This window comes from Ailuropoda melanoleuca, chromosome 1 (genome assembly GCF_002007445.2).
Source record: "Ailuropoda melanoleuca isolate Jingjing chromosome 1, ASM200744v2, whole genome shotgun sequence".
Taxonomy (NCBI): Eukaryota; Metazoa; Chordata; class Mammalia; order Carnivora; family Ursidae; genus Ailuropoda; species Ailuropoda melanoleuca.
The window spans coordinates 28,787,469-28,813,032 of NC_048218.1; the positions used below are offsets into that span (position 1 = coordinate 28,787,469).

A 25,564-nucleotide genomic window follows, 5' to 3' on the forward strand; every position below is an offset into this window, starting at 1 on the left:
GAACGTTTCATTGAGTCAGTAATCTCCCATAATCTACATTCTTGAGATTGGATTTTTTTGAGCCAAGTTTGTTTTAACTTTCTCTTCTACCATCCCATCCTCCAATTCACTAATCCGTTCTTCTGCCTCATTCACCCTGGCTGTCAGAGCGTCTAGTTTAGACTGCATCTGATTCATAGCATTTTTTATTTCTGCCAGATTCGCTTTCATTTCTGCCCTTAGAGATTCTATATTCTCGTTAATATTTTCATTAATATTTTTTTCAAGGCTACACATCATCTTGACCATTGTTACTCTGAACTCCATTTCTGACAATTTGGTTATATCCATGTCCATCATTTCTGTGGCAGAGGCCACAGTCTCTGTGTCCTTTCTTTGCTGAGGGTTCCTCCTCCTTGTCATTCTGATGAGGAGAGGTTTCAGGGATACACAGAGCCCAAATTATTGACCAGGACCCAGGCAGTGTGCACTTGTTTTATAGGGACCTTAGGGATGTGGACTTCTTGATTTTGCAGCCTGCCTTCTGGGAGATGGGTCTACTGCACTTTTACTCAGGCAACCCTGTTTGGGTAGAGTTGCCCTGTCCCCTGCAAGGGGGGTGGGGATGGGCACCATGTGAGCCGGTATTTCCAGGCTTTTGTTCTCTGGCGGCTTTCCCTGGCAGTTTTCTGTGACTCTTCTGAGAGTCAGAGCAGCAGTGGCCGTATCCTAGCCTCTGTCTCAGGACAGAGAGATTGCAGTCCGCTCTCCACTGAGCTCTCCTGGCCTCTTTAACTCTGTTTCTGTTGGTGCTGCTAAAAACCCTGCAGCATCCTGGGATGTGCTCCCCACAGCTGCTCTCTGGGCCCTCACTTCCAGGGCTGGCCCATCTCTCCTTTGTGTTTCTACCACCGCCAGCTGCCCCGGTTCCTGCGCATGCTCTGGAGCTCCCCGTTTCAGTGTGGTTCACTCATGCTCCGGAGCGCCAGTTTTCTGTCTGGTCTGGTTGCGTGCGCACTCCCAAGCTCCCGAGCTCCCGGTATCAGTCCGGTTCCAGTGAACGCACCAGAGCGCCGGTTTTCAGTCTGGCCACGCGCGTGCATTCCCAGGCTCATGGTCTCAGTCAGGTTTCCTGTGCGTGCCAGTCCGTGGATCCGGCCTGCGCCCCAGTGCAAGTGGTACTGCTTCCCGGCGCCCAAGCGCAGGGGCTCCCTCCCCCTTCCGTTTATCTTCTGATATCTGTGCGTGGATTCATGGCTCCCTGCTTTGTACCTGAATACTCAGCGCTGGAGATATTGGTTTGTAAAGATCCAGATATATCTTCCTGTGTCTCAGGCTGATTTCGTGGGTGTTCAGGATGATCTGGTATTATCCAGCTTGACTCAGGGGACCGGCTGAAAAAAGGGCCCCCTACTCCTCTGCCATCTTTTTTCCCAACTCTAATTCCCTCACTTTTAACAGCTTCTTAAAAATTTAGATGTAGCTCTGTGTATCTCCATGTCTCTCTCTGTTTATCTATCTATCTATAGAGATATTTCAGCTTTTTTAATGCCCTATTGGCTATTGCTGACCTGATGATTATATTTAAAACCAAGAATTATAAATGAAGAAAATAACCTAGCCGTTGGTGTGAGTGAACACGAACTCTTACTCCTTGTATTAAACTTGTTCACAGTGCCTTACCCATGACTTTATTGAGATATAATTAATATGCTACACATTTCACCCACTTAAAGTGTGCAATATAATAGTTTTTATTATTTTCATGGAGTTGTGCATCCATCACCATAATCGATTTTAGAATATCTTCATCACCTGCTAAAAATACCCTATACCCATTCAGGTCTGATCCCTATCCCCCACCCTAGAAAATGGCAGACCTACATTCTGTCTCTATGGATTTTCCTCTTCTGGACATTTCATAGAAATGGTATACGATATGTGGCCTTTTGTGATTAGCTCCTTCCACTTAGTATAATGTTTTTGAGGTTCTTCCATGCTGTAGTGTGTATAAGGACTTCATTTTTTTTCTTTCTGATTGGTAAGTAATATTCCATTATGTGGATATTCAACATGTATTCATCTGTTCATCAATCGATGGAATTTGGGTTCTTTCCCTTTTTTTTTTTTCTTTTGTTATTATGAGTGATTCTGTCATGGACATTACATTACATTCAGGTACAAGTTTTTGTATGGCTATAAAGTTTCCTTTCTCTTGAGTATATATACCTAGCAGTTGAATTGCTGGGTCATATGTAATTCCAAAACGTGTCAAGAAAATCCAAAATATTTTCCAAAGGGGTTGTACCTGAACCATTTTACATCCCCACCAGCAATGTGTGAGACTGTCACACTTTCCACATCCCGGGCAATACTTGTTATTTTACCTTTTTTTTTGAGTATTGTTATTCTTCTGGGTGTGAAGTGTATCTTGCTGAGATTTGGTTTGCATTTCCCTAATAACTAATCATTTCAAGAATCTTTTCATGTGCTTACTGGCCATTCGTCTGGCTTTTTTGCATAAATGTCTATTGAAATCCTTTGCTCATTTTAAAATTTGGTGATTTGTATTTTTATTGAGCTATAAGAGTTCTTTATATGTTCTAGATACAAGACCCCTATCAGATATACGACTTGCATATTTTTTTTTCTGATTCTGTGGGTTGTCTTTTCATTCTTTTGATTTTTTTTCAAGCACATATATTTAAATCCAATGAATCCAATTTATCTATTGTTTCATTTGTGGGGTGTGCTTTTGGTGCCTAAGAAAGTTTTGCTTAACTCAAGGTCATGAAAATTTGCTCTTGTAATTTCTTTTAATTGGTAGTTTTACCTCTTACCTTTATTTATTTATTTTTTTAAGATTTTATTTATTTGTTCGACAGAGATAGAGACAGCCAGCGATAGAGGGAACACAAACAGGGGGAGGGGAGAGGAAGAAGCAGGCTCATAGCGGAGGAGCCTGATGTGGGGCTCGATCCCGTAATGCCGGGATCACTCCCTGAGCTGAAGGCAGACACTTAACTGCTGTGCCACCCAGGCGCCCCTACCTCTTACCTTTAGATTGTAGATGTCCTTTTGAAATTTTTATAACAGTGGGAATAAAATGACTATAAGAATATGCAAATGTGACAACACTAGGATAGGTTTACATATGTTGTAGTGACAAATGGGTAAAATTCTAGACATGCTGGATTCTAGATCTTCTTGCTAAGCAGTTTAGATATTTTGCCTTTTTTCTTTTATGAGTCAAGTAGTTTATATTTACTTAATAAATAGTAGTGTATTTTAGGTCCTCCGCAGGCCTTTTCTGGGCCACCTGCCTAATAAGGTGGGGAACTATTTGGTAAACTAAAGAGCGCTCTAATAACATGGATGATTGATTTGCTTAGTTTTATTATTAGAACAACTTTGACGTAGGGGAGCTGTAGATAAGTGCATGTGGGACATTAGAGAAGAACAAGAAAGGTATCTAAGCAAGGTGATTGTAGCCTGTATGCCTGTTACATAAAAAAGTGAGATTAAACTCCTGTTCCATTTTAGGATCAGATTCTATGGGTCTGAGTCTGGACCATTACATTTGGGAATATGTAACTGATTTGCAAACTGTGATTAGCCATTCACATTTAGACACTTTGAGATCCTTTTTGTTCATTTCTTTTAAAAATAAATCTTAACTGGTTATATTCTTTAAATTCCTCATTTGCTTTAGGGACTTAGTAATTTCAATGCATAATGTTCTTTATTATTGTGATGCACAATGAGGTTACCTGTCCATATTTAAATGCTTTGGGTTTCTTTAGTACTTTAAAAAAAAAATTCTGACCTGTGTTTTGTAAATTACTCTTTGGTTTTAGGTGCCCAGCACTTGCAATGTGTAAGTTCCTTCTTGGATGTGATAACAAATCGTATTCAACAACCTTTAAAATTAATCTTCCTCAGAAAAGAAAAGGTTCATTCACTACCAAATTAAATACCCTTTATTAAATTAAAATATGATTTTTTAATTAATAGTGAAAATAAAGTGGAATAACCATTNGTCATGAAAATTTGCTCTTGTAATTTCTTTTAATTGGTAGTTTTACCTCTTACCTTTATTTATTTATTTTTTTAAGATTTTATTTATTTGTTCGACAGAGATAGAGACAGCCAGCGATAGAGGGAACACAAACAGGGGGANAATCGTATTCAACAACCTTTAAAATTAATCTTCCTCAGAAAAGAAAAGGTTCATTCACTACCAAATTAAATACCCTTTATTAAATTAAAATATGATTTTTTAATTAATAGTGAAAATAAAGTGGAATAACCTCGAGGAGTAAATATTACTTGTATTTATTGAGCTGAAATGTGGTTCTATTAGATGATTGGTTGGAAAATGTTAAAGCTTGTGTCTAGACTCTCCTTATGTCCTCAGACACGGTTATTTATCTCACCATCTCCTTTAGATTTATGTGCAGGAACTGCTAAGACAAATAATGGCCAGTGACACCTTACAAACTAAAAATCTTCATAACCAACATATTATGCAAATTTTTCATCTTAAAATACCAAAAGGTCCTTTCCTTCCTATTTTTTTCTACCCTTTAATAGACCCACTTTCATTACACTCACAAGGAAGTCATTGGTGCCCATCACTCTTTCTTACTATATGGTGGTATACCAAATTTTATGATATGCCTTGTATCTTTCTCTCTATTTCTCTCTTTTNTCTATTTCTCTGAGTAAAGCAACAGATGTTTATTAAGCAAGGATACAGAAAAAGCTCTCAGGAGTGAGAGGGGTCCCAATAGAGTTGCCATCTTTCTCCTTTTTTCTACCTTCAGCATCATTTCCCAAAGTCAGTTTCTTTTTATTATTCTCCGGAATAATTAAATAACTTTCAACTGTCCTTTTATCTCCATGGCTCTTTATCTTTTACACTGCACACCAAAAATAACTTTCTAATACACAGACAGTCATGTCACTGCCCTCTCAAAATCTGTTAGCCTTGTAGAATGAAGATCCCAATCATTAGTGCAGTATTTAAAGCCCATTTGTCTGGGTTCCCAAGACTACCTTTCACTTCTACCTGTCATATCAACTTCCTCCCTTATTATGAAATGTATGATGCATGTACTCTCATGGTCTCATATTGTTTCTTCAATTTGAATGTCTTTTTCCCACTATTTACATAGTTTTATTTTACCTCTCAATTTAAATGATGCCTTTTCAGTGGAGGCCTCATTATACTGCAGTTAGAATTAACATTTTCCCCCCACTTTCTTCCTATAATGAATTTCTTGGACCTCCATGCAGTATTTATTTTATTTTAACATAATGGTTTATACTTGAATTCCTCAGTGACATGTCCTAGCATTCAAATCCTGCTTCAACTGCTTATTTCCTGTACATTTCTGGGCAATTGATATCATTTCCTAACCTGCTTCCTCATCTGTTAAATTGAGTTAATATTTGTACATAGTTTGTGGGTCTCTTTATATGTGAAGTCTGCTGACACAATGCCAGCATGATACACCACATTGTGTATTCTGGGTACTTGCCCACTTGGCTTTGTTCCCCAGTAGATAGTAATCACTTTGAGGAGAGGAGATTAATCTTGCTCATCTTAGTACCCAAAAGAAAATCTCATACTCTCTATTACTTTTCCTTGCCACGATTCATGGAATATTTAAACCTGACTCATTAGAATTAGTCTATTAATTTATTGTTATATTATCACATTCCACAAAGGAGTTGGGATGACTTAGGAGATGGATCAAGAACAAAAGTATGAAACGTAAATAAAATAGTAACAGTGTATTTTGAATAATTGAAGAGTTTGATTTCACCAATGTGAACCCAAGAAAAACAAAAGCTTTAGATAAGAAAATGTTAACACTTTTCTTCATTCTCTCCTGTTTTGTAGGATCTCGTCTTCGCCAGGAAGACTTCCCCCCGCGGATTGTGGAACACCCTTCAGATGTTATTGTCTCTAAGGGAGAGCCCACCACTTTGAACTGTAAGGCAGAGGGCCGGCCAACGCCCACCATTGAGTGGTACAAGGATGGTGAGCGGGTGGAGACTGACAAGGATGACCCCCGGTCTCACAGGATGCTTCTGCCCAGCGGATCCTTATTTTTCTTGCGCATTGTACATGGGCGCAGAAGCAAACCCGATGAAGGAAGCTACGTCTGTGTTGCAAGGAACTATCTCGGTGAAGCAGTGAGTCGAAATGCATCTCTGGAAGTGGCATGTAAGTAAACATAATGAATATCGTAAATAACGCACACTTTTACTTTGATTTATTTTTAGTAAGCTTTGATTTGTCCCCATGGGTACTTAATACCTAAAGAAGAAAACAATCAACATGTCACACATAATTTTACTTTGCCTTCTCCAAAGAAAGCTGGTCGAAAGCATGTCAAGCCATGGTGTTGCAATAAATTTATTTCTACTGAAGCAAGGTGGAAATTATTTTTTACATTAAAGCAAAATGGCGATGAGGCTGCTCATATTTAAAATTCGAATTATTGATGAGAGATATAATGAAATATTAAAGTCAGCTATATTAAAATGAAAAGTTTACATGTAACATGGCATCAAATATGGGGCATAAATTCAGTATTCTGCCTATTTCTGTAACCTATTCATGTATAACTGTTATATATATTATATTATATATATTTCTAACTCTAATTTTTATCAAACAACTTTAAAAAGAATATACTCTCTAGGTTATATTAACTCTTTTACTTCTGGTCTGAATTCAGGAACCATTACCATAGGCATGTGGGGGAGAATACAGGAGCAATAACAACAGCTGTATTTCTTTATTTTTTTCTATCAATAAAACTCATCAGAGAAGAGATTTGATTTTTGTGGGGACAAAATGTTCATACATGGAAGGGTCTTGCTCAGTCTTGGTAATCAGCAATAGTTAAGGGCTTGCCCTGCCTTTGGCATTTAAAAATATATCTATTTATTCATCAGACAGCCCATATAGCACTAGTAAATCAAGATATCAGTACTTCGTATCTATTTGAACATTGACATCATAACTTCATACATTGTTTTCCAGAACAAATTAAAATATATGATAGATATTTTTTTGGTTTATAGATAAGGATTTGGTGTCATAATTTAAATAGTACCATATGACATTTTGATATTATTTATTCTGAGGAAATATTTTATCTGGAATTGATCATTAATAAGATGGCAACAGTTGGGCATGAAAAAAGCTTGTACTTTTTAACTTTCTGGGTGTATCAGTAGGTCTTCATAGATAAGAAAACTGAGTTATTTCAAGAGGCTTATGTCTTATTTATATAGCTGGAAAGGGAGTGCTAAATAATAGCTCATGGTCTCGTGTCTGTATTTAACTTGGTACTCGTACTCACAGGCTACATGGTATCACACTACATTATAAAATGTGTGTATATATGTATTACAATTCTCAGCAATTTATCAGCTTTACATAGGAAATCATCTTTTAGTAAACAAAGTCATACTATTCCTTCTTCAGCTACCTCAATGAAAGCTTTTGTTCTCAAGTGTCTGGTCTTTTGATTTATAGTTTGTACCAGGAAATCTAAAACCGGCTAATGCTTGAAGTGTGTAAATGCAATAGGAAAAGACTAGAAGAATCCTAAAACCCAAATTTGTTCTGTGAAGTACTTTGAGATAGAACCTTAGCTAGCAAGGCAGTTTTGCACAACGCACCAGGTAATTTCATTTTTATATCTTAGTTCAAAAAAAGCAAATTAAGTGCAGTTTAGTGAGATTTGAAATATATACACAAAAGCTCAAAAATAAATATTCCTAACTCTTTTATTTTAATTTTGAAATATCCTATTCCTGGAAAATTTCAAACGTATTGAAATATTTCAATGTCAATCCATTGATTTTTTTCCCCCACCAAATCCCTTTATAGTAAATATAACAAGCAATATTCTCCCATTTTATAGATAAAATGAAACCCATGATAGTTAAGTGATGACAACTCAGGCAATAAATTAATGGGAATTTGAAGACCAGATCCTGATTCTTCTAATTTTTAGTTTTAGTGAATTATGCCATATTCAGGAAAACACTAAATGAAATTTGGCCTATTACATAAATAACAATTACAAATTTTTTAATCGAAACTTTTTATTGTATCTACTCAGTAACAAATATCTATTTTTAATTCTCAACTAACTTTTCTTCTTAGTATTAATCTAAATTGGCCAGTCATTTTATTCTTGGGCAGCTATAAACATTTTTTTCCCCTGAAACTTAGCTTTTTAAAAATTCTTCCCAGCGCACATACATCTTGTATTTTTATTTAATCTGAAGATTGCTTTCTTTCTTAATTGCATCATTAATAATGAATCAAGCTGTTTTAGGAGGAAAAATTTAAACCCTGATTTTTTTCTTGTGTAATGTGACAGTAGCACTTTTTATTTTTAAATCAATGAGCTTTGAGAAATGCTAAAAATACTTTTGACCTAGAGAGGAAAACAAGAAAGCTTCTAAATTGGATTTAGCTAGTGAATAAAATTCTTTCTTCTAATGCCGTGTCAACAGTTCATGCCATTTGAGGCAACACAAGATCAAATAATACCCATTTATATGCTACTCATCTCTTTCACATTAGATCATCAGTCATCTCTCTTTCTTTATGTATTTCATAAAATGTATTAATATGGAAATTTGGGTCAAAGCATTGTGCTTTTTCAATATTATTTGTTACTAAAGTATATTTTTTTATAAAATGATGGAAGAAGAGCTATAGATTAGATCAATGTTTGGCTTTCATAATTTAGAACACTCAACATAAATGCTCAATCATGACATATCACTGTTTCATCCAGTAAAGGAAAGAAATGGAAGTCTAGCGATGCTGTGTATTTGGAGAACTGTAGGTAGCATGATATAAGGTTAATAGGCAGCATAATTTGGAAAGGTAGATTTTTTTTTTTTTTTGGTTACATAAAAGGAATCTTTAAAAAAGAATTGAAGATTGGGTTACGGGGAAGATGATTGGAGTCAGAGAGGAGTTAAGAAGCTGTCAAATGATTCAGAAAAGAGTACATATTAGATTTTGAACTGAAACTAGCAATGAAGATTGAAAGAAGGAAATAGTTTGAATCAGATTTAGAAATTATAAATCATATCACTTAATGGTCAGTTTTGGGATTTAGGGGATAACGGATGATTCCCAGGGTTTGTTTTCATTTTTTGATTTTTGTTTGCTGGTGAGTGACTAGGTATATAGTGCTACACCCATAGGGATGGCAGGTATAGGAGAAATAACTGTAATGGGAACAGGAGAGTTACGTTAGCTTTGGCTGTATTACTTAATATGCCGGTCAGATATCAAGGTAAAAATATCTCATGTTCCATTAAAAAGAGAACTTCTAGAACTGAGAAAAGAGGTCTTTACCACATGGAGGATAAAGTGGTGGGAGTAGATAAAGAGGTGGACATGATTGCCCAGGCAGGCTGTGTGCTGGGAGTGGTTAATAAGGACTGAGATCACTCCTGTTGCTTGGCACCCCAATATTTAAGGGTGGGCAAAGGAAAGAAGTACTGGTTGAGGAGGCTCTGAGGAGGTATCAGAGTGATGGCCTATGGGGAGTGAAGTGACAGGAAGAACAAGGAAATGATTTTAAGAAAGAAAAAGTGTGTCGCAATGCAAATGCGGCATGGTGGTTAAAGAAAAAGTACTCTGTGCACTCTAGGAATGGAAAGAGAGCATGGCAGCTGAAGAAGGAGTAAGTGGTGGAACTGGAGTGGCAAACGCTGCCGTTCTCCCAAGAGTTTAGCTCTGAACGGAGTGTGAGGGAACTAGAGCAAGCTATCTAGGTCTCCGCACTGTTGCCACTGGGGTTGGGGATCTCTTTGTTGTGGGGCTGTGCTCTGTGGTACGATGTTTAGCAGCACCTCTGGCCTTTGCCCAGGAGCTGCCAAAAAGACCCCCCAGCCCCAGCTGTGACAACGAAAAATATCTCTGGACACTGCCAGATGTCCCCTGGGAAGTCAAAATCAGTTGCGAATTACTGATCTCTGGTATCTAGGTGATTAAGAGTATATGGATAAGTAGCAAACAAACTTGTTGCAACTTTTATTGTGAAATATGATTATTGATGAAAAACATGCACATTTTTGGACTCTCCTTGCTTCACCTTGGTTTTCATTTTAAATTTCAAGAATCTTGGTTTCTGCTGTCAGATGAAATGTGCAATTGTATTGATAACCATCTGTCTTAACAGGTTATATAGAAAAAAGTCAGCCTGTTCTTTACCATACTGTACATGTTCTCTTTATTGTTTTCCTTTAGTACAAGCTTCCGTTTTATGTAACAGAATAATACAGTGAAGGAAAAAAAATATTCAAGAGCAATCATTCATATGGAGCGTTCAATCACTTACCTCATATTTGCTTTTTGCCTCTTGGTTTGAAAAAGAAATAGTAATCCAGAAAGTACTTTTCAAGTCACTTGAACTCAAGAAAGGTCTTTAGGTGAAAGCATTTTTACATATTTAGAAAACAGAATTGCAGGGTCCCCAGCAAAGCACCTGGCACTGAAGAAGTTAATATGCAGTTTTCCGGGGCGCCTGGGTGGCACAGCAGTTAACCGTCTGCCCTTCGGCTCAGGGCGTGATCTCGGTGTTATGGGATCGAGCCCCACATCAGGCTCCTCCGCTATGAGCCTGCTTCTTCCTCTCCCATTCCCCCTGCTTGTGTTCCCTCTCTCGCTGGCTGTCTCTGTCTCTGTCAAATAAATAAAATCTTAAAAAAAAAAAAAAATGCAGCTTTCCGATGAGACCACCAAGAGAGCAGAGGCATAGCTGGTGCAGATAGGATTTCAGTTTGAACACCAGTTCACCCTGTGTTTGGAGCAGAAGGAGCATAGGGGCCCTTCCACATTTCGTGCCTGCCTGTGATACAGCCTGAGTCAGTGGAGCCCCTAGAGATAGCAGCTGTAGCCCCAGGTGGTAAATATATGACAGCAGCTTGATCTATCGACCAGGGTAAGAGGGGGTTCTGGCCTAAATGAAAATTCATGAAAAATTGATGAAGTCCCCAGATTATGTTTTCTGTTTCCTTTTCTCAGCACTATACCAGTGTAGAGAGGGAAGATTAAATGAGGTTTTTTTTTTTTTTTGGTTTTTTTTTTTTTTTTTTTTTTTGCTTGCCTTACTTCTAAAGCAAAACAAAAAATTTTGGATTGGCTGTGATTTGATTTTGCTTTGATAAAAATAAAATAAAATGGTGAAATATTTAAAAATTGTCTTTTGATGCAACTACAAAAGAGTGGACAGATGTGACTCATAATTTAATTGGGAAACTAGAAATAGATTCAATTCCATGACTGTGGGGTGATTTCTTTTCTTTTCTTTTCTTTTCTTTTCTTTTCTTTTCTTTTCTTTTCTTTCTTCTTTTCTTTCTTTCTTTCTTTCTTTCTTTCTTTCTTTCTTTCTTCTTTTCTTTCTATGTATCAAGAATCATGCTGTAAAAAAGTCATTTAGAGAAGAAAAGGTCTTGCATTATTTATAGGTCACAGATTGCTAGAATAGCAAAGCTATGGAACACTCTACAAACATAATGATCCTGTTTGCTTTAAATCCAAAACTAAATTGATGTTTTATCTGTACAAGGAAGAGAGGTTACAGAAGTAGACTGACTTTAGTAATAGAGGTCACAGGTGGCATTAAAAATGAACACAAGGTAAATTGTTTCCCTGATATTTCCAAGTTAATAAATATGTGACCTTTTTTCTTTTATTTTGGCTGTAAATGAATGTTATCCAAGCCAATTACCTTTATACTCCGTAAAGACACAAATTTCAAAAAAAGCTAAACCATAGAGAATTTTTATAAAAAATTTGCTTTATTGAGATACAATTCACTTACCATACAATTTACCATTGAAAGTGTACAATTCATTGTATTTTAGTATATTCACCGAGTTGTCCAACCCACACCACAATTTAATTTAGATCGTTTTCATCACTCCTAAAGGAAACCCTATACCCATTAGCAGTCAATCTCCATTCCTCTCAAATCCTCCTGCCTCAGCTCTGAGCAAACACTTATCTACTTTCCATCTCTCTGCATTTGCCTAGTCTGGACATGTCATATAAATGGAATTATACAGTATATGGTCTTTGTGACTAGCTTCTTTTCCTTCATATAATGTTTTCAAGGCTTATCCTTGTTGAAACACGTATCAGTACTTCATTCCTTTATATTGCTGAATAATATTCTATAAGATGGATATACCACATTTTATGTATCCACTTTTGATGCATATTTGGGTTGTCTCCACTTTTTGTTATGAATAATACTTCTATGAACATTTCTGTGTAAGTTTTTGTGTAGACATATGGTTTTATTTGGGTATTCTCTAGGGTATATACCTAGGGATAGAATTCCTGAGTCATATGGTTGGTAAGTCTGTTTAACTTACATGTAACTTTGAAGTTATCACATCATGACTTTCCTAAACAAATAAACAGACAAACAAACCTCTCCATCTAAATGTGTAAGAGACAGTGAGTCAATCTGGAACTGATATTCATAGATTTTGACCATAAAGAATGTAGGTGCAACTGATTTTTTCATGATTCTTCTATATGGGTTTCTACAAATTTTAAGAGAGAATTCAGAGATTTTTTTTTTTTTTTTTTTGGCAGGGTAGGGAGGATTAACAACTGAAAAATGCCTGTAGTCCAAGGTACTTGGGCCAGGTTAAGGGGTGAATTGTGTTCCCCCCAAATTCATATGCTGAAGCCCTAACCCTTAGTACCTCCGAATGTAACTATATTTGGCGGGAGAACCTTTAGAGTGGTAAGTTAAAATGCAGCCGTTGGGGTGGGTCCAAATTCAATCTGACCAGAGTCCTTATAAGGAGAGGACATTTGGACACATAGAGAGACACCAGAGATGCAAGTGCAGAGGAAATAGCTTGTGAGAACGTAGCAAAAAGGAGCTGTGTGCAAGCCAGGGAGGGAGACTGCAGAAGAAACTAAACCCTATAGCACCTTGATCTTGCACGTCTATGCCTCCAGAACTGTGAGAAAATAAATTTCTGTTGTTTAAACTACCCAGTCTTATAGCAGCCCTAGCAAATTAATACAGGCCATTAATCTTAAAACAAGAATAACCCCCCCCCCAGAAAAAAGGGTGCCTGGGTGGCTTAGTCGGTTAGGTGGCTGCTTTCAGTTCAGGTCATGATCTTAGGGTCCTGCGATCGAGTTCCGCATCAGGCTCCCTGCTGGGTGGGGAGCCTGCTTCTCCCTCTGCCTCTGCCTCTCCCCCGCTTGTGCTCTCTCTCTCTCATATAAATAAATAAAATTTAAAAAAACACACACAAAAAACAAATTAGAGCAACCCCTACTAACATAGTGTTAAGAAGAAATTAATGATGAGAATCACCTATTGTTTGCATTCTATAGAGTTTTGTCTGCCCTGTATCTACAATGTTGGTCTGAGGCTGTTTTAAAAGAAATCTGTAAACTCAATTGGATGTATTATAAGCCATCAATGTATAGGCACCAAGGAATCATCTAAAAATCTTTAACTAGGGGTGCCTGGCTGGCTCAGTTGGTAGACCATGTGCTTTTGGTCTTTAGGTTGTAAGCCCCACATTGGGTAGTTATGTATAGAGATTACTTAAAATATATATATATATACACACACACACACACATATGTACATGTTTTGTAGATGTAGGTGATTGTAGAAGTGTGTGTGTGTGTACATGCATATGTATATCTGTGTTGTTTGGGCTGTTCTGTGTGTGTACCTTTTAATTTTGTGAAACTCTGTCAAATTCTTTCAAATACAGATCTCTTCCTTAATCTTCACAAGTGAAGGTATGAAGTTGCTGCTCCTGGGGAACATGTTTGAATTTATGATCTATTTAAATATGTATAATGCTATATTTTGATATCAGGTTTCTGTTGATTGAATTGACTGCATGCAACCCTTCTTAGTACAAGTCTCAAGTTGCTATTCACTCAAATTAGCCTGAGTGAACTCTGACTCCAGGGAAAGCACATAAATGAAGTAAAATATTGATGTCCTCTACTTTATTCAAAAGATTATTTCTGAAAACAATATTTTCCTGAGCTCTGCAAACATGTAAATCCTACCCATGGAGTGATGATAAAACTATTCATATTGTTGCTAGGGTGGATCCAGACAGAACATGCTGTGGTTGATGCTTGTTTTCAACCCCAGAAACCTCTTTCAGATGTAAAGAAAAGGAATCTTCAAGGTTTTGGGGGGTTTTCCACCTATAAGCCTTCAATTTATTCAATTTCCACTGGTGTGTAAATATAAGTTGATTTTAATAAAAATGCATACAGGTTGACATTATACTTAGAAAATGTAATTTAGGCTGAAATTTGGATGCTTTTCTCTCAATTTGTGTTTCAGCAGAATAGCCGGTCTCCAATTTTCTTCTTTAGATTGAATTCATTTCTGATAAGTATAATACGCACCTTTCTATTCTGAAGCAGCCCCCACAAGATTTCTATAACTATATAAAAAAGATCACCCTTCTTTCACGCATGAGTCGGTATCTATGGTGAGCTCTTTATAGGAGTATAGAAGTAAAAACAGTAGGTGAAATTTTGTTCAACTCTGTGAGATTATTTTTGCATAGAAATTTGTAGCAGTTTGTGGTTTAACTGCTAAAGGGTGAGGTTCAATTGTAAAATTGATATATTCTTTTACTCTGTATCATTGGAATTGGTGTTTTCCCCTTAGGAGATTTTCAGAAGGAAAAACAACTTTCCCAGTCACTATTAAAAAAAAATATTGGAGATATTTATACATTTTTGTCAATTGGGTATATGTTTCACAAGAAATAATTTGGGTTCCTGCTTGGGGTGATTTCTATTAACTCTCTAAAGTTCCCTAGTACTACCTGGGACTGCTCAGACATCAATAAGTTAGTATTTCTGGGCCTGGGTAGAAATCAAGCAAGGATTGTAAGGGAGGCAGGGGCTTTGCTATTGTGACAGATAGATATATAGGCCCAGACCCTGGTGAATCCTGACAGGGTTTTCGGTATTTTCATTTTGCTTTTGCAGAAAATCTATCACTTGTAGGCACTTATTCCCTGATTAATCTATGTCTGTTATATAACCAACAAGCCAGCAAGCAAGGTTGTCAGCTGGATTGCATGTTCTAAAAGTCTGATTGGCTGTTAGTCATTGGCTCATTGAGTCCCATCACAAATAAATGTTTGGGAATTAAGCTTACATTAACATCTAAGAAGAGGAGGAGCTCTTTTTTTATCACCTTTTTTTTCCCCCCTGATAATCACGCCATTCCCAGTTATACAAGTACTTCCTGGTATTTATAAAGACAATCATTAAGTTTTTTTATGAGGTTATCTAACATCTAAGTCTATGCCAAGACTTTATAACAACTTTATAGTTTATAAGTGGAAACAATGTGACTATTTTATTTCCATAATAGAAGTTTTATTTGATACAGGCCATTTTATGTATATATCACCCTGCCTTACTTTCCCACTTCTTGGTTTCTCTGCTTATTCATTTCGAGTGAACACATTCAGTGCTTTTCCTTAAATAACTTAAAAACTCTTTATTGGGTTTCCTAGTTGTTAGGAATTGAGAGTGATTTTAAGAGGTCCATGTCCTCAGTGGTGCTTGTGTTATTAGTGAGAGCCTGGGTGGGCAACTCATCGAGGGACCTTCCACTGCTATATAGGTCAGGGAGTGAAATTCCACTGCGGTGTAGGGTGAGGGCCTTCAGACAGAGCAGTCCATGGGGAGGTAGGAAGGGCACCAAATGCTTCTGGATGAATATGAATGCAAATGGCCTTAGGAAACTGGAGAGAAGTATAAAAGCAAAACCCTGAGGCTGTACTGGGCTAGCTTGGAGAAAATTAGTGTATGTTGATTTGGAGAATGTTTGTAGGGGAGTAGAAGGAGATCATTTAAACAGGGAAGTGGATATTGGTAATGACTCAAACTGAGGAGTTTACTATTCTCCTCAAAGACCTAAGGGAGCCCTTTCATGTTTTTGGTTGAGGAGTGCTACTTGGAAGTGTGGCGTGAAGGAGATTTGTTAAACATAGCCTACACTAGATGGGAGCATTGGGGAGCCTGGATGGGGAGATCTGTAAATTAAGGTACAATAGAATGGAGGTTGAGATAAGCTGGTGAATTAAGTTGATATCAGAAAGAGGAGAGATGGCATTCTGAAAGAGAACTGGTAAAAATTTAAGTCATGAATTTGTGGTTCAAGGGATGATATAAAGTCAGTTTGCTATATTTTCCTACAGTACTTTCCAACTGCTAAGTACCCAGCTAGGTATTGAGGATATGGACATTTTGAACAAGAGTTATTGTTTAATGTGTATAAAGTTCCATTGTTGTAAGATGAAAAGGAGATGTGTTACACAAAGATGTGAATACACTGAACACTGCTGAACTGTACACTTATAAATGGTTAAGATGTTATATTTTATGTTCTTAGTTTTTTTTAAACCTCAGTTAAAAACAAAACAAAACCCAAAAAAAAAGCAGAGCAAGACTCATGCTGTCATAGTGTGTTAACAGGTTAATTCAAAATGTGTGAGTCCTTGGGCTGACATTCTGAGGGGATTCAGAGGAAGGGGTTCATTCTGCCAAGAAGATTATGGAAGGAGTCGAATGATTTGTCAGGTAGAAAATGAGTAATACTAATCACTGCCGCTTACTAAACTCCAGGCTTCTTTTTTAAATGTTTTATAATGATGATTTATTCAGTTCTCAGAATAGCCCTGTTATTTGCTCTCTGTTATATCTGAGGCCCAAAGAATTCACTTGTGATTTTTTACACAGCGATAAGGCAGGATTTGAACTCAGGCAACCTTCCTCTAGAGTCTGCTTTGCTAACCACTAAGGGAAGAGTCCTCATTGAGTCATTTAAACAGACAAATAAAATCATTTGACACATAGAGGAAATCATTCCCATTTGTTTTAGTTATTTTACTCGGAGAGGATGATCTGATTGTATACATACAAGGAGGGTGCTGGACTAGATGAAGTCTAAAGCTTTGTTTTGGTGTTAAAATTCTGTGAATCATGGGGTATTAAAGAAAAGAAACAACAGGAAGGGTAATCTTCTCTTTCTTTTTTATTTAGTTATATATTGACATTTGAGAGCTCATTAGTTTATTCAAGTAATTTGATTTTCTCTGTACAGTTCCTAGTTATCAAATATCAGTATCAGGAAAATCCATCACCTTCAGTTCTTATTGACATGTTTGCAGGCCAAAGCAACTTGAAGATTAAGAATCCAATTCATAAGATGAGCCATCTATCATTTAATATCTAAAGATAACTTGACTAAGTTTTATAGAAAATGGGGCATGATAATAGCAATGATACCTTTATAATATTTTCTAGAGTTCTTGAGAGTTATTAACATACAGGCATTTATTTCATGGTATATGTACTTGTAGACATTTGCTGACTTTGATAGTTTCTAAGTTCAGTACTTAGTATCATTAACATTGGTCAGTTTGGCTTTCAAATAACTATTTGTTTAAAATGGATTAAAAGAGGAAAGGTGGTCTTTCCAATAAATGATATTGGAGCAAAACCCTCAACTTAAACCACACACATTATAGAAGAATAAATTAAAAATGGATTGTAGATTTAAACAAAGTATAAAACTAGAAAAACTTTAGTAGGTAAGATAAACCCTTTGGTGTCTGGAGTTTGGTGAAGAGTTCTTAGACATGATACCATAACCCAAACCAAAAAAAATAGATGTGACTTCATTAAAATGAGAAGCACTTTTTCTCTGAAAGATCCTGTTAAGAGGATAAAGAGATAAGTAATATGCTAGGAAAACATATTTGTAAACAACATATATTCTAACATATATCTGACAAAAGACTCGTTTAGAATGCATAAAGGTCTTTTAAAACTCAGCATTAACTCAAACAATCTAATTAGAAAATGGGCATGAGACTTGAAGGGACATTTCACCAAAAAGGACCTCTGGATGGCAAATAAGCACATGAAAAAGATATTAAACACCACTAGCTTCAGGCGATGCACATTAAGAATGGAAAAAGATATCACTGTATACCTTTAGACAAAATAAATAAATAATAAAATAAAGTAAAAATTAGAATAAAATAGTGACATGACCTAATTCTGGTGAGGCTGCAGAGAAACTGGATCTCTCGTACATTGTTGATGGGAATGTAAAATTGGACAGCTACTCTGGAAAATAAGTTGAAAGTTTCTTGAAACACTAACTATATACTTCCTGTGTAATAAATGCCCACTCCTGGGCACTTATCTAAGACAAATGAAACTTTCATTTGCACAAAAACCCTTACACAATTTTTAATGGCAATTTTATTTGTAATAGCAAAAAAATGGAAACAACTAAAATGTCCCTCAATAGGTAAAGGGTTAAACAAAGCATGCTATATCCATACCACAGAATATGACTCAAAAATAAAAAGGAATGGGATCCAATGAGTTGGGTGGATCTCAAGGACATTTTGCTCAGTGAAAAGGGCCATTTTAAAAGGTCACATACTGTATAATTTCATTTTTATAACCTTTTCAAAATGACAAAATTATAGTGATAGAAAATAGATTAGGGGTTGCTGAGAGTTAGGGATGGTGAGGGGTAGAGGCGTGGGTGTGACCATGAAGGGAGAACAAGAGGGGGATCTTTGTGTTGATGAAATAGCTGTGTATCTTGATGGTGATGGTGGTTACACAGAGGTGTATGTGTGATAAAATGATACAGAACCACTTACACACACACGTACCAATGTCAAAGGCCTCGTTTTGGTATTGTACTCTCATTATATAAGATGTAACTGTTGGAGGGGAAACTGGATGAAGGGTACACAGGACCTCTGTACTATCTTTATAACTTTCTATAAATCTATAATTATCTCAAAAAGTTAAAAAAAAAGTTAAAAAGTTAAAAAAAAAGTTAAAAAAAAAAGCTGTCCAACTTTCTTAAGTATACATTAAAATATAAATAACAAATATCTTATTAGGAACTGATTGATTGATTTTAGAGAGGGAGGTTGGTAGGGGCAGAGGGAGAGAGAGAATCCCAAGCAGGTTACACACTAAGTGTAGAGCCCAACTCGAGGCTTGATCCCCCAACCCTGCGATCATGACCTCAGCCAAAATTGAGTCAGATGCTTAACCGACTGAGCCACCCAGGCACCTAAATAATTTATTTTACAACTTGTAAATATTTAAATGTTTTGCTTAAATACTGATGATTTCATGTTTTTTTTTTTTGTGAATTGTCCATGATGTGTTTAAAACTGCTTAATCAGACTTACAAATTCATTGTTTGAAATTCATAAATTCAACATGTGATCCATTCATTCTCCATACAGTTCTGTGAATTTTCCTTCTGTTTTTCATTTTTGCTCCATCATCATTTTTGAGTTTACTGATAGGCATTTTTTAAGGGGAAGCAGAGGTTAATGTAAAAGGGGTGTGGTTGTTCATGAGAGTAGAGTCCCTAATGTATGATAATGAATGGGGTCCATTATATAGCTGCTGGAAGTCTATTACCCTAAACTGCATTAATAGTTGAGATTAAGAAATGTGATCCAGCTTGATTCTTTTCTGCTAAAACTATGGGTGGAATATTGTCAGTAGTTCTGAATGTCAACTTAAATTCACTGTGAAACGTGGAGTACCTCTAGAAGAGAGAGATCAAGGGTTTAAGACTGTCACAAGTAGGAAAAGTAGAAGGAACTGGGATTATTGAACCAGGAGCAATGAAGACGTTGGTAGGTCTGGTAGTTCTAAGCACATCAAGAACTGTCAAGACCAAGAGAGAATATACTTGTTCTGTTGACCTTTGAAGAAAGAAAAGGACCAGTAGATGGAAGTTGCAGATTTTGCCTTAATGTGTTGGGCAAGGTTTATTGTGTATGACTTCTTTCTTGGGATCTTAAGGAATTATAGGCAAACCAAAACCAATGTGATAATGCGGTCAGAAGAGAACCTTAAAAATTATGTAGAACTATATATTTTGGTATGGCTTTGCTTTATGTTTTTCGTCAAAGGAGAAATCAGCCTCCACAATAATGAAACAAAGTAACAAAACAGTACTGGTGACCTATTCAGTTGCAAAGTAATCCTCATCACTTTCCTATTCACAAGGAATTCCATAAAGTAGAAATAATTTCCTTAAATTTAGTATTATCATGTTTCATGAAAAGTCCTTGGAAAAATCCCATTTGTGCCTACGTCTTACACATCTTATTTTGAAATCCTCTGAGATTATAAGCAATTAAATTAATTGCATTTTGTAGCCCAACCCCTCATTTATAACATATAATTCCCTAGGACCCACATGTCCAAATTCAAGAGCAGCTTGATAGAAAGCCTGATTTATTTTTGTTTTCTTCCTGGATCTGCTTTGAATATTCTTAAAAGAAGGGGGGGGGAATGCTGTGTTTAATATTCATATAGGATTTTCTTTTAAAAGCAGCTTCTCTCAAAAGCCTGTTGTTAAACAGGACTACCTAGAAAGGGGTCAACTTGTAAAACCCTTCCTAAGTATTGTTTGGTTCTTTAGGATTGATGGATAAGCTGATAGAATCTAATCTTCAAATGTGTATGTCATTAATAGAGATGTAAGAATCTCAATTTACTTTGTCTTTTTCTATTCTGTCACATCATAAGGAAAAGCTTTACTAATGAAGTACCCAATGGTAATAACCCATTATATGCTAGAATCTCTCTTTATATCAGATGACATGCAAATGAACTGTTCTATTTCTGTGGAGAAAGAGAGACAAGGAGTGGTCTAGTTAATCATACTTGAGGGCTGCCATAGTTGTCTTCTGGGAAATATTATCATTATTCATTCTTATTTAAGGGTCCTTATCCTGTGCATAAGAAAATCTCCCATTCATTCCATTTGGGTTTGATGTTAATTACAGGGGCATTAATGGAAGCTTTCTCATAAGAAATGAATGTGGGATTAAATCAGAAAAAAAAAAAAGAAAGAAGCAAACTTCGGGTGAATCAGGTCATCATAAAACCGTGCATTTAGAAGCTGGCAGGTTGGAGGAATTTTAGAGATCATCAGTCTTATTCAGAAGTAGAAACCGAGGCCCTGAGAAATGAACTGACTTAATCAGAGCCCCTAGCTGAGGAGAGGCAGGCTTGAGATGACAAATAGGGGAGCCAGTTTCATGAGACAGCCATGTAGGGAAAATGAAATTCTGGGAATTTCTTTTTCCAGAAAGCACCAGATTCTGGCTCTTTTAACTAGGCACATGATTTTTGGCAAACCTTTTAATCTCTCTGTGTCTGTTTCTTGAATTTAAGGTGAGGGGGTTGGACTAGATCATTTATCCTGCAGAAAAGGGAAATCAAACTGACCCTCCAAAAGGGTCATAAATGATTACTGAACTAAGTTTATTGGAAAAATTTCTAACATATCATTTACATTTGGCTTCAAGAAACTGAGAGGAGCCGATCTTGGGTATCAAATAAATTTAGCAGCAGTCTTTAACTGTCTTGTCCTCCAGTCTGTGCAAAGACTTTCTTCTTAGCTCAAATAATATCTTTTTTTTAAACCATTTCTTCATGTGAATTCTGATTGACAACAAGTAATTGATAATATTACTGGTAAATGAGGTTTTCCCTTAATCTTTATGGCTTTTAAGGAATTAACTGATCATGTATCCACATCTACACAATCCCTAGTCACCTTGTCACCATGTAATTAAGTCATTTTTTCTTTCAATCAGGCATTCCGGTCTAAGGTAATTGGTGTTTTATGAAAAATTATGTACATTCTGGACTAGTATTTCTGGTCTTTTTAAGTTTAATGCAAATAAACAAATATAAATTTCTTGTATATAAATTGGAACTTGTTTTGTTTAAGAAGGAAATGAAGCATTTTTTTTACTTATATTTCTCTATACTTAGTGTATAAAGTGTTCTATTAGAAATGTCCATTTGCAATTTACCACAATATTTTCACCTAAATTTTACAATTATATATATAAACAGGCATATATTAGACCAATATTACATTTCTCTTCTCTTTGGACAAGTATTTATCTGAGTTACTATACAGACCTTTCTGCTGTGCATGTCTGTTTGTTTTCTTTTTCTTTATTTTGTATTTTATTTTTATATGTTCTTCTGGTTATATGTAATATATTCTTATCTTAGAAATGCTAGAAACTATAGAGGAGCTAAAAAAAGAAAAAGATTACTGTCAGAAATGAGCATCATTATTTCCACTGTGTTTTTATTTATTTGTCAATACTATCAGTGTAATAATAGTCTGTGAAATGGATTCAATTTTTTGTAATACTTCAGTAAGATAAAAGATAGACATACTATATGTATAAATAAATAGCTCTATAACTTGGTCATAGTGGATAAGCTGTAACATAATTTTAGTTTTTATTTCTTCAAAGAATTAGAAATTTGGATGTCTCATAATAATGGCTTGCACATGTCCTCAGGAAATAGAAACAATCTAAATTGCAAACATGTTTAATAAGTCCTTCCAAATTCTAATATTATGGTTTCTTGAATGTTTTCATGTCATGGTCGTACTGCCAACTATTTTATAATATCTTTGTAAAATAAATTAAAATCATTAATTTTTCTGTCACACAAAACAAGTTGTTTTTCAGCTTTCTAATGGTGGTGATACCTTTGTGAATACTAGCCCTTCCTCTACCCTTTTATACCAGCTAACATATATGATAGGCCAAATTTTATGTGGTAAACAATCAGCACAGTAATTGTTAATTCATGGGCTAACTAGACTTCAATGGCCTCTTTTACAATTTGTCTTTTTTTTTTTTTTTTTTTTTTTTTTGCTTTAGAGTTTATAGATGGCTTATTCTTCATTTTTCTTTTTAAATTTTATTCATTGATTTCTTTTTTAAATTTTTTGAAGATTTTCATTCCAGCTAGTTAACAGAGTGTTTTATTAGTTTCAGGTGTACAACATAGTGGTTCAACAATGTATTCTTCCTTTCTTCAAACTATTTTAATGAGTAAGTACAGTTGGCTCTAGAAAGCAAATTTCAAATAGGTTTCTTTTTATATGTGATGTCAGTTCTCAGAAAAATCAGTTCATTTCATCCAACTGGTTTTCCTTTACCTATCCAGAGCCCTCAGTTGGAGTGACCTTTGGAGTGACTGGTGTCTTGAGTGATGTAGTTAATGAGATCTAGCGACAGACATCATGACCCTGACCCCTTCATGGCCCTGACTCCTCTCATCCATCTTCTTAACCCTACAGGCTGAGTCAGTGTGTAGAATCAGGATTAAACAAGTGTGAGTAAACAAGTTCAAGAGTTTTCTGTCATGACTGCCAGCTCATGGCAGTGGCAAAGTAAGACATAGAGAACTTAATACCGAGGGTGCTCTTTTGTGCACCTCCGTGCATCCTGCCGGAGAGACCCCACTGTTTGTGGTCAGTGCAGTGCATCTAATCTCGGTTTGCTCCATTCCTGGATGGTGATGGCAGTTGGCCTTTATAATCACATAGCTGTTGGCACATTCAATGAAAGGATGGCTGATCTATCACTTACCCAATGTCACACGTTAGGAAAGCTTTTATCTCATTAACTATGATTAATGTTTGTATGTAATGGGCTTGTCATGTAACTGTTCATATTCAGCAGTTTTGAATCCCTTAGCTTACTTGAATGGTGAAGGGTATTTCTCTTTTCAGAGGAGAGCTTTATCTTCAAGACCGAGTGGGCTTGTTCTCAAATCACTGATGCCACATGGCAAAAAAAATAACCCTGTGATCAGCTCCTGCTTGACTCGTTCTCCACTATTGGTGTTTCAGTGTATTACCTGTCACTGAACTTGGGATGTCTTTATATAACCGCAGTCTAATTGAAAAATATGAATGGTTTGGTTTATATAGAAAAAAAAAGTAGAAGAAAAAGCAGAACTTTAAGGAAACATTTCTTAGCCAAAAAGTTGCTTTCCTAATAGGATTTCCTAAGTCTGTTTTCCCAAAGTGAGATGAAAGGGGTAGAGATAAAGGATGCAGTTACTTTCTTGCTTATGGCTGTGGTTCTCTCTTTATCTGTTCTACATTTGACAAGTCCTTCCCCTTAGCCCAGGGCACCATTTGATAAGTTGACCAGTCAGTGATTAAACATATTTATTTAGTTCAATGGGTCAGAGCTATTGCGACAGATAGAAAATTACTGATGGATGATCAATTTCAGCACCTCTGACATCTGGCCTCAGTATAGTCCATCATCAGAGGACTCATAACACATTTGCTTGGACAATAACATGTTCAGCTACCTGTGTGATCACAGAGCTGGATATTGGAAATGTTTCGTTCAGAATTAATAAGACCAAAGTCACAGGAATTAGAAGAGTTCTGTACCGACGCTTGAAAACTTAAAAGCACCCAGTAGCTTACACTGTTTTACGGCCCCAATGAGAACTGACTTGTACTTTAAATATGCTCGCCGAGTTCGGCGATGTTTTTATTGTTTCTTTAACAAGCATATTTTGGAATTGATGAAATAGGAATTTGGAAATGCTTTGGAAACAAGATTACGTCTACAAAGATTTACTTGTGTCAAAATCCTGTACTTCATGAAGCAAAATAACAGTCTTACGTTTGGGTCTACTGAAGTTACACGGTTAGTAAAATGAAACAACTCACCTACTACTGAAATTCTTTCAAAAAAGATTTGTCAAAACCTCCATCTGTTCATTATTACTGTTTGTGGTCCTTTTATCCCAGATGAATTCTAATAATAAAGAATAAGAATCCTGTAGCAACTACTAATTGAACATGGAGATATAATCTACTCCTCTGTCCACTGCATTAAAATGTATTCCAGTGCAATCTTCTTCACATTCCTATTTCAAACTTCCACATAAAATTCAGGAGTAATCTTGTGATTAGTTTTTTAAACAGATATGATTCAGGTTAGCAGTTTGTTTTACTGTATGCTCAGATCTTAAAATCTGGCCACACTTGCTGAGAAATTAAGAGGTCACCACAGACAATAAGCTTTAACTTTTATTTTGGCTCTACTCTCATTTGTAAATATTTCAAGTGACTATACCTATATCTTTATGTTCCATGTGTCTAATGGCCTACGTGATGACAATCCTACATTTAATATTTATGTATGCTGTCATAAAAATATTTGTGAAGCTCAAAATGATTCTAAGTCTTTAAATAGTTTACTTTCGCACAGTTTCTTGAATTTTCAAGCTGATGAGAACTTAGAAATATTATCTTTGCTCACAAAATAAAGATTGACCTCATTGACATTGCAGTTTTTATTTATTCACTAACACACACCTGAACTATTTGCCATAAAATTGACAGGCCCTGTAGAATATCTCCCTTTCATTTTTTTTAGTTTTCTTTTTATTTATTTATTTATTTATTTATTTATTTATTTATTTATCCACTTGAAAGACAGAGATAATCCCCAAGCAGACCCCTCACTGAGCATGGAGCCCACCAACATGGGGCTCGATCCCAGGATCCTGAAATCATGACCTAAGCCAAAATCAAGAGTCGGACGCTCAACCAACTGAGTCATCCAGGCA

General features: G+C 36.0%; 1 protein-coding gene across 14 annotated transcripts in view; it reads left to right on the plus strand.

The window, feature by feature from the left end:
* The window catches only part of ROBO2 (roundabout guidance receptor 2), a 1,624,218-nt gene that overhangs the window by 1,109,814 nt on the left and 488,840 nt on the right, over positions 1-25,564 (plus strand). For all 14 annotated transcript variants that reach the window (XM_034656798.1, XM_034656814.1, XM_034656802.1 and 11 more), the window contains exon 3: positions 5,888-6,214. In XM_034656798.1, coding sequence (XP_034512689.1) covers positions 5,888-6,214 — 327 coding nt within the window. The remainder of the gene's footprint in view (positions 1-5,887; positions 6,215-25,564) is intronic.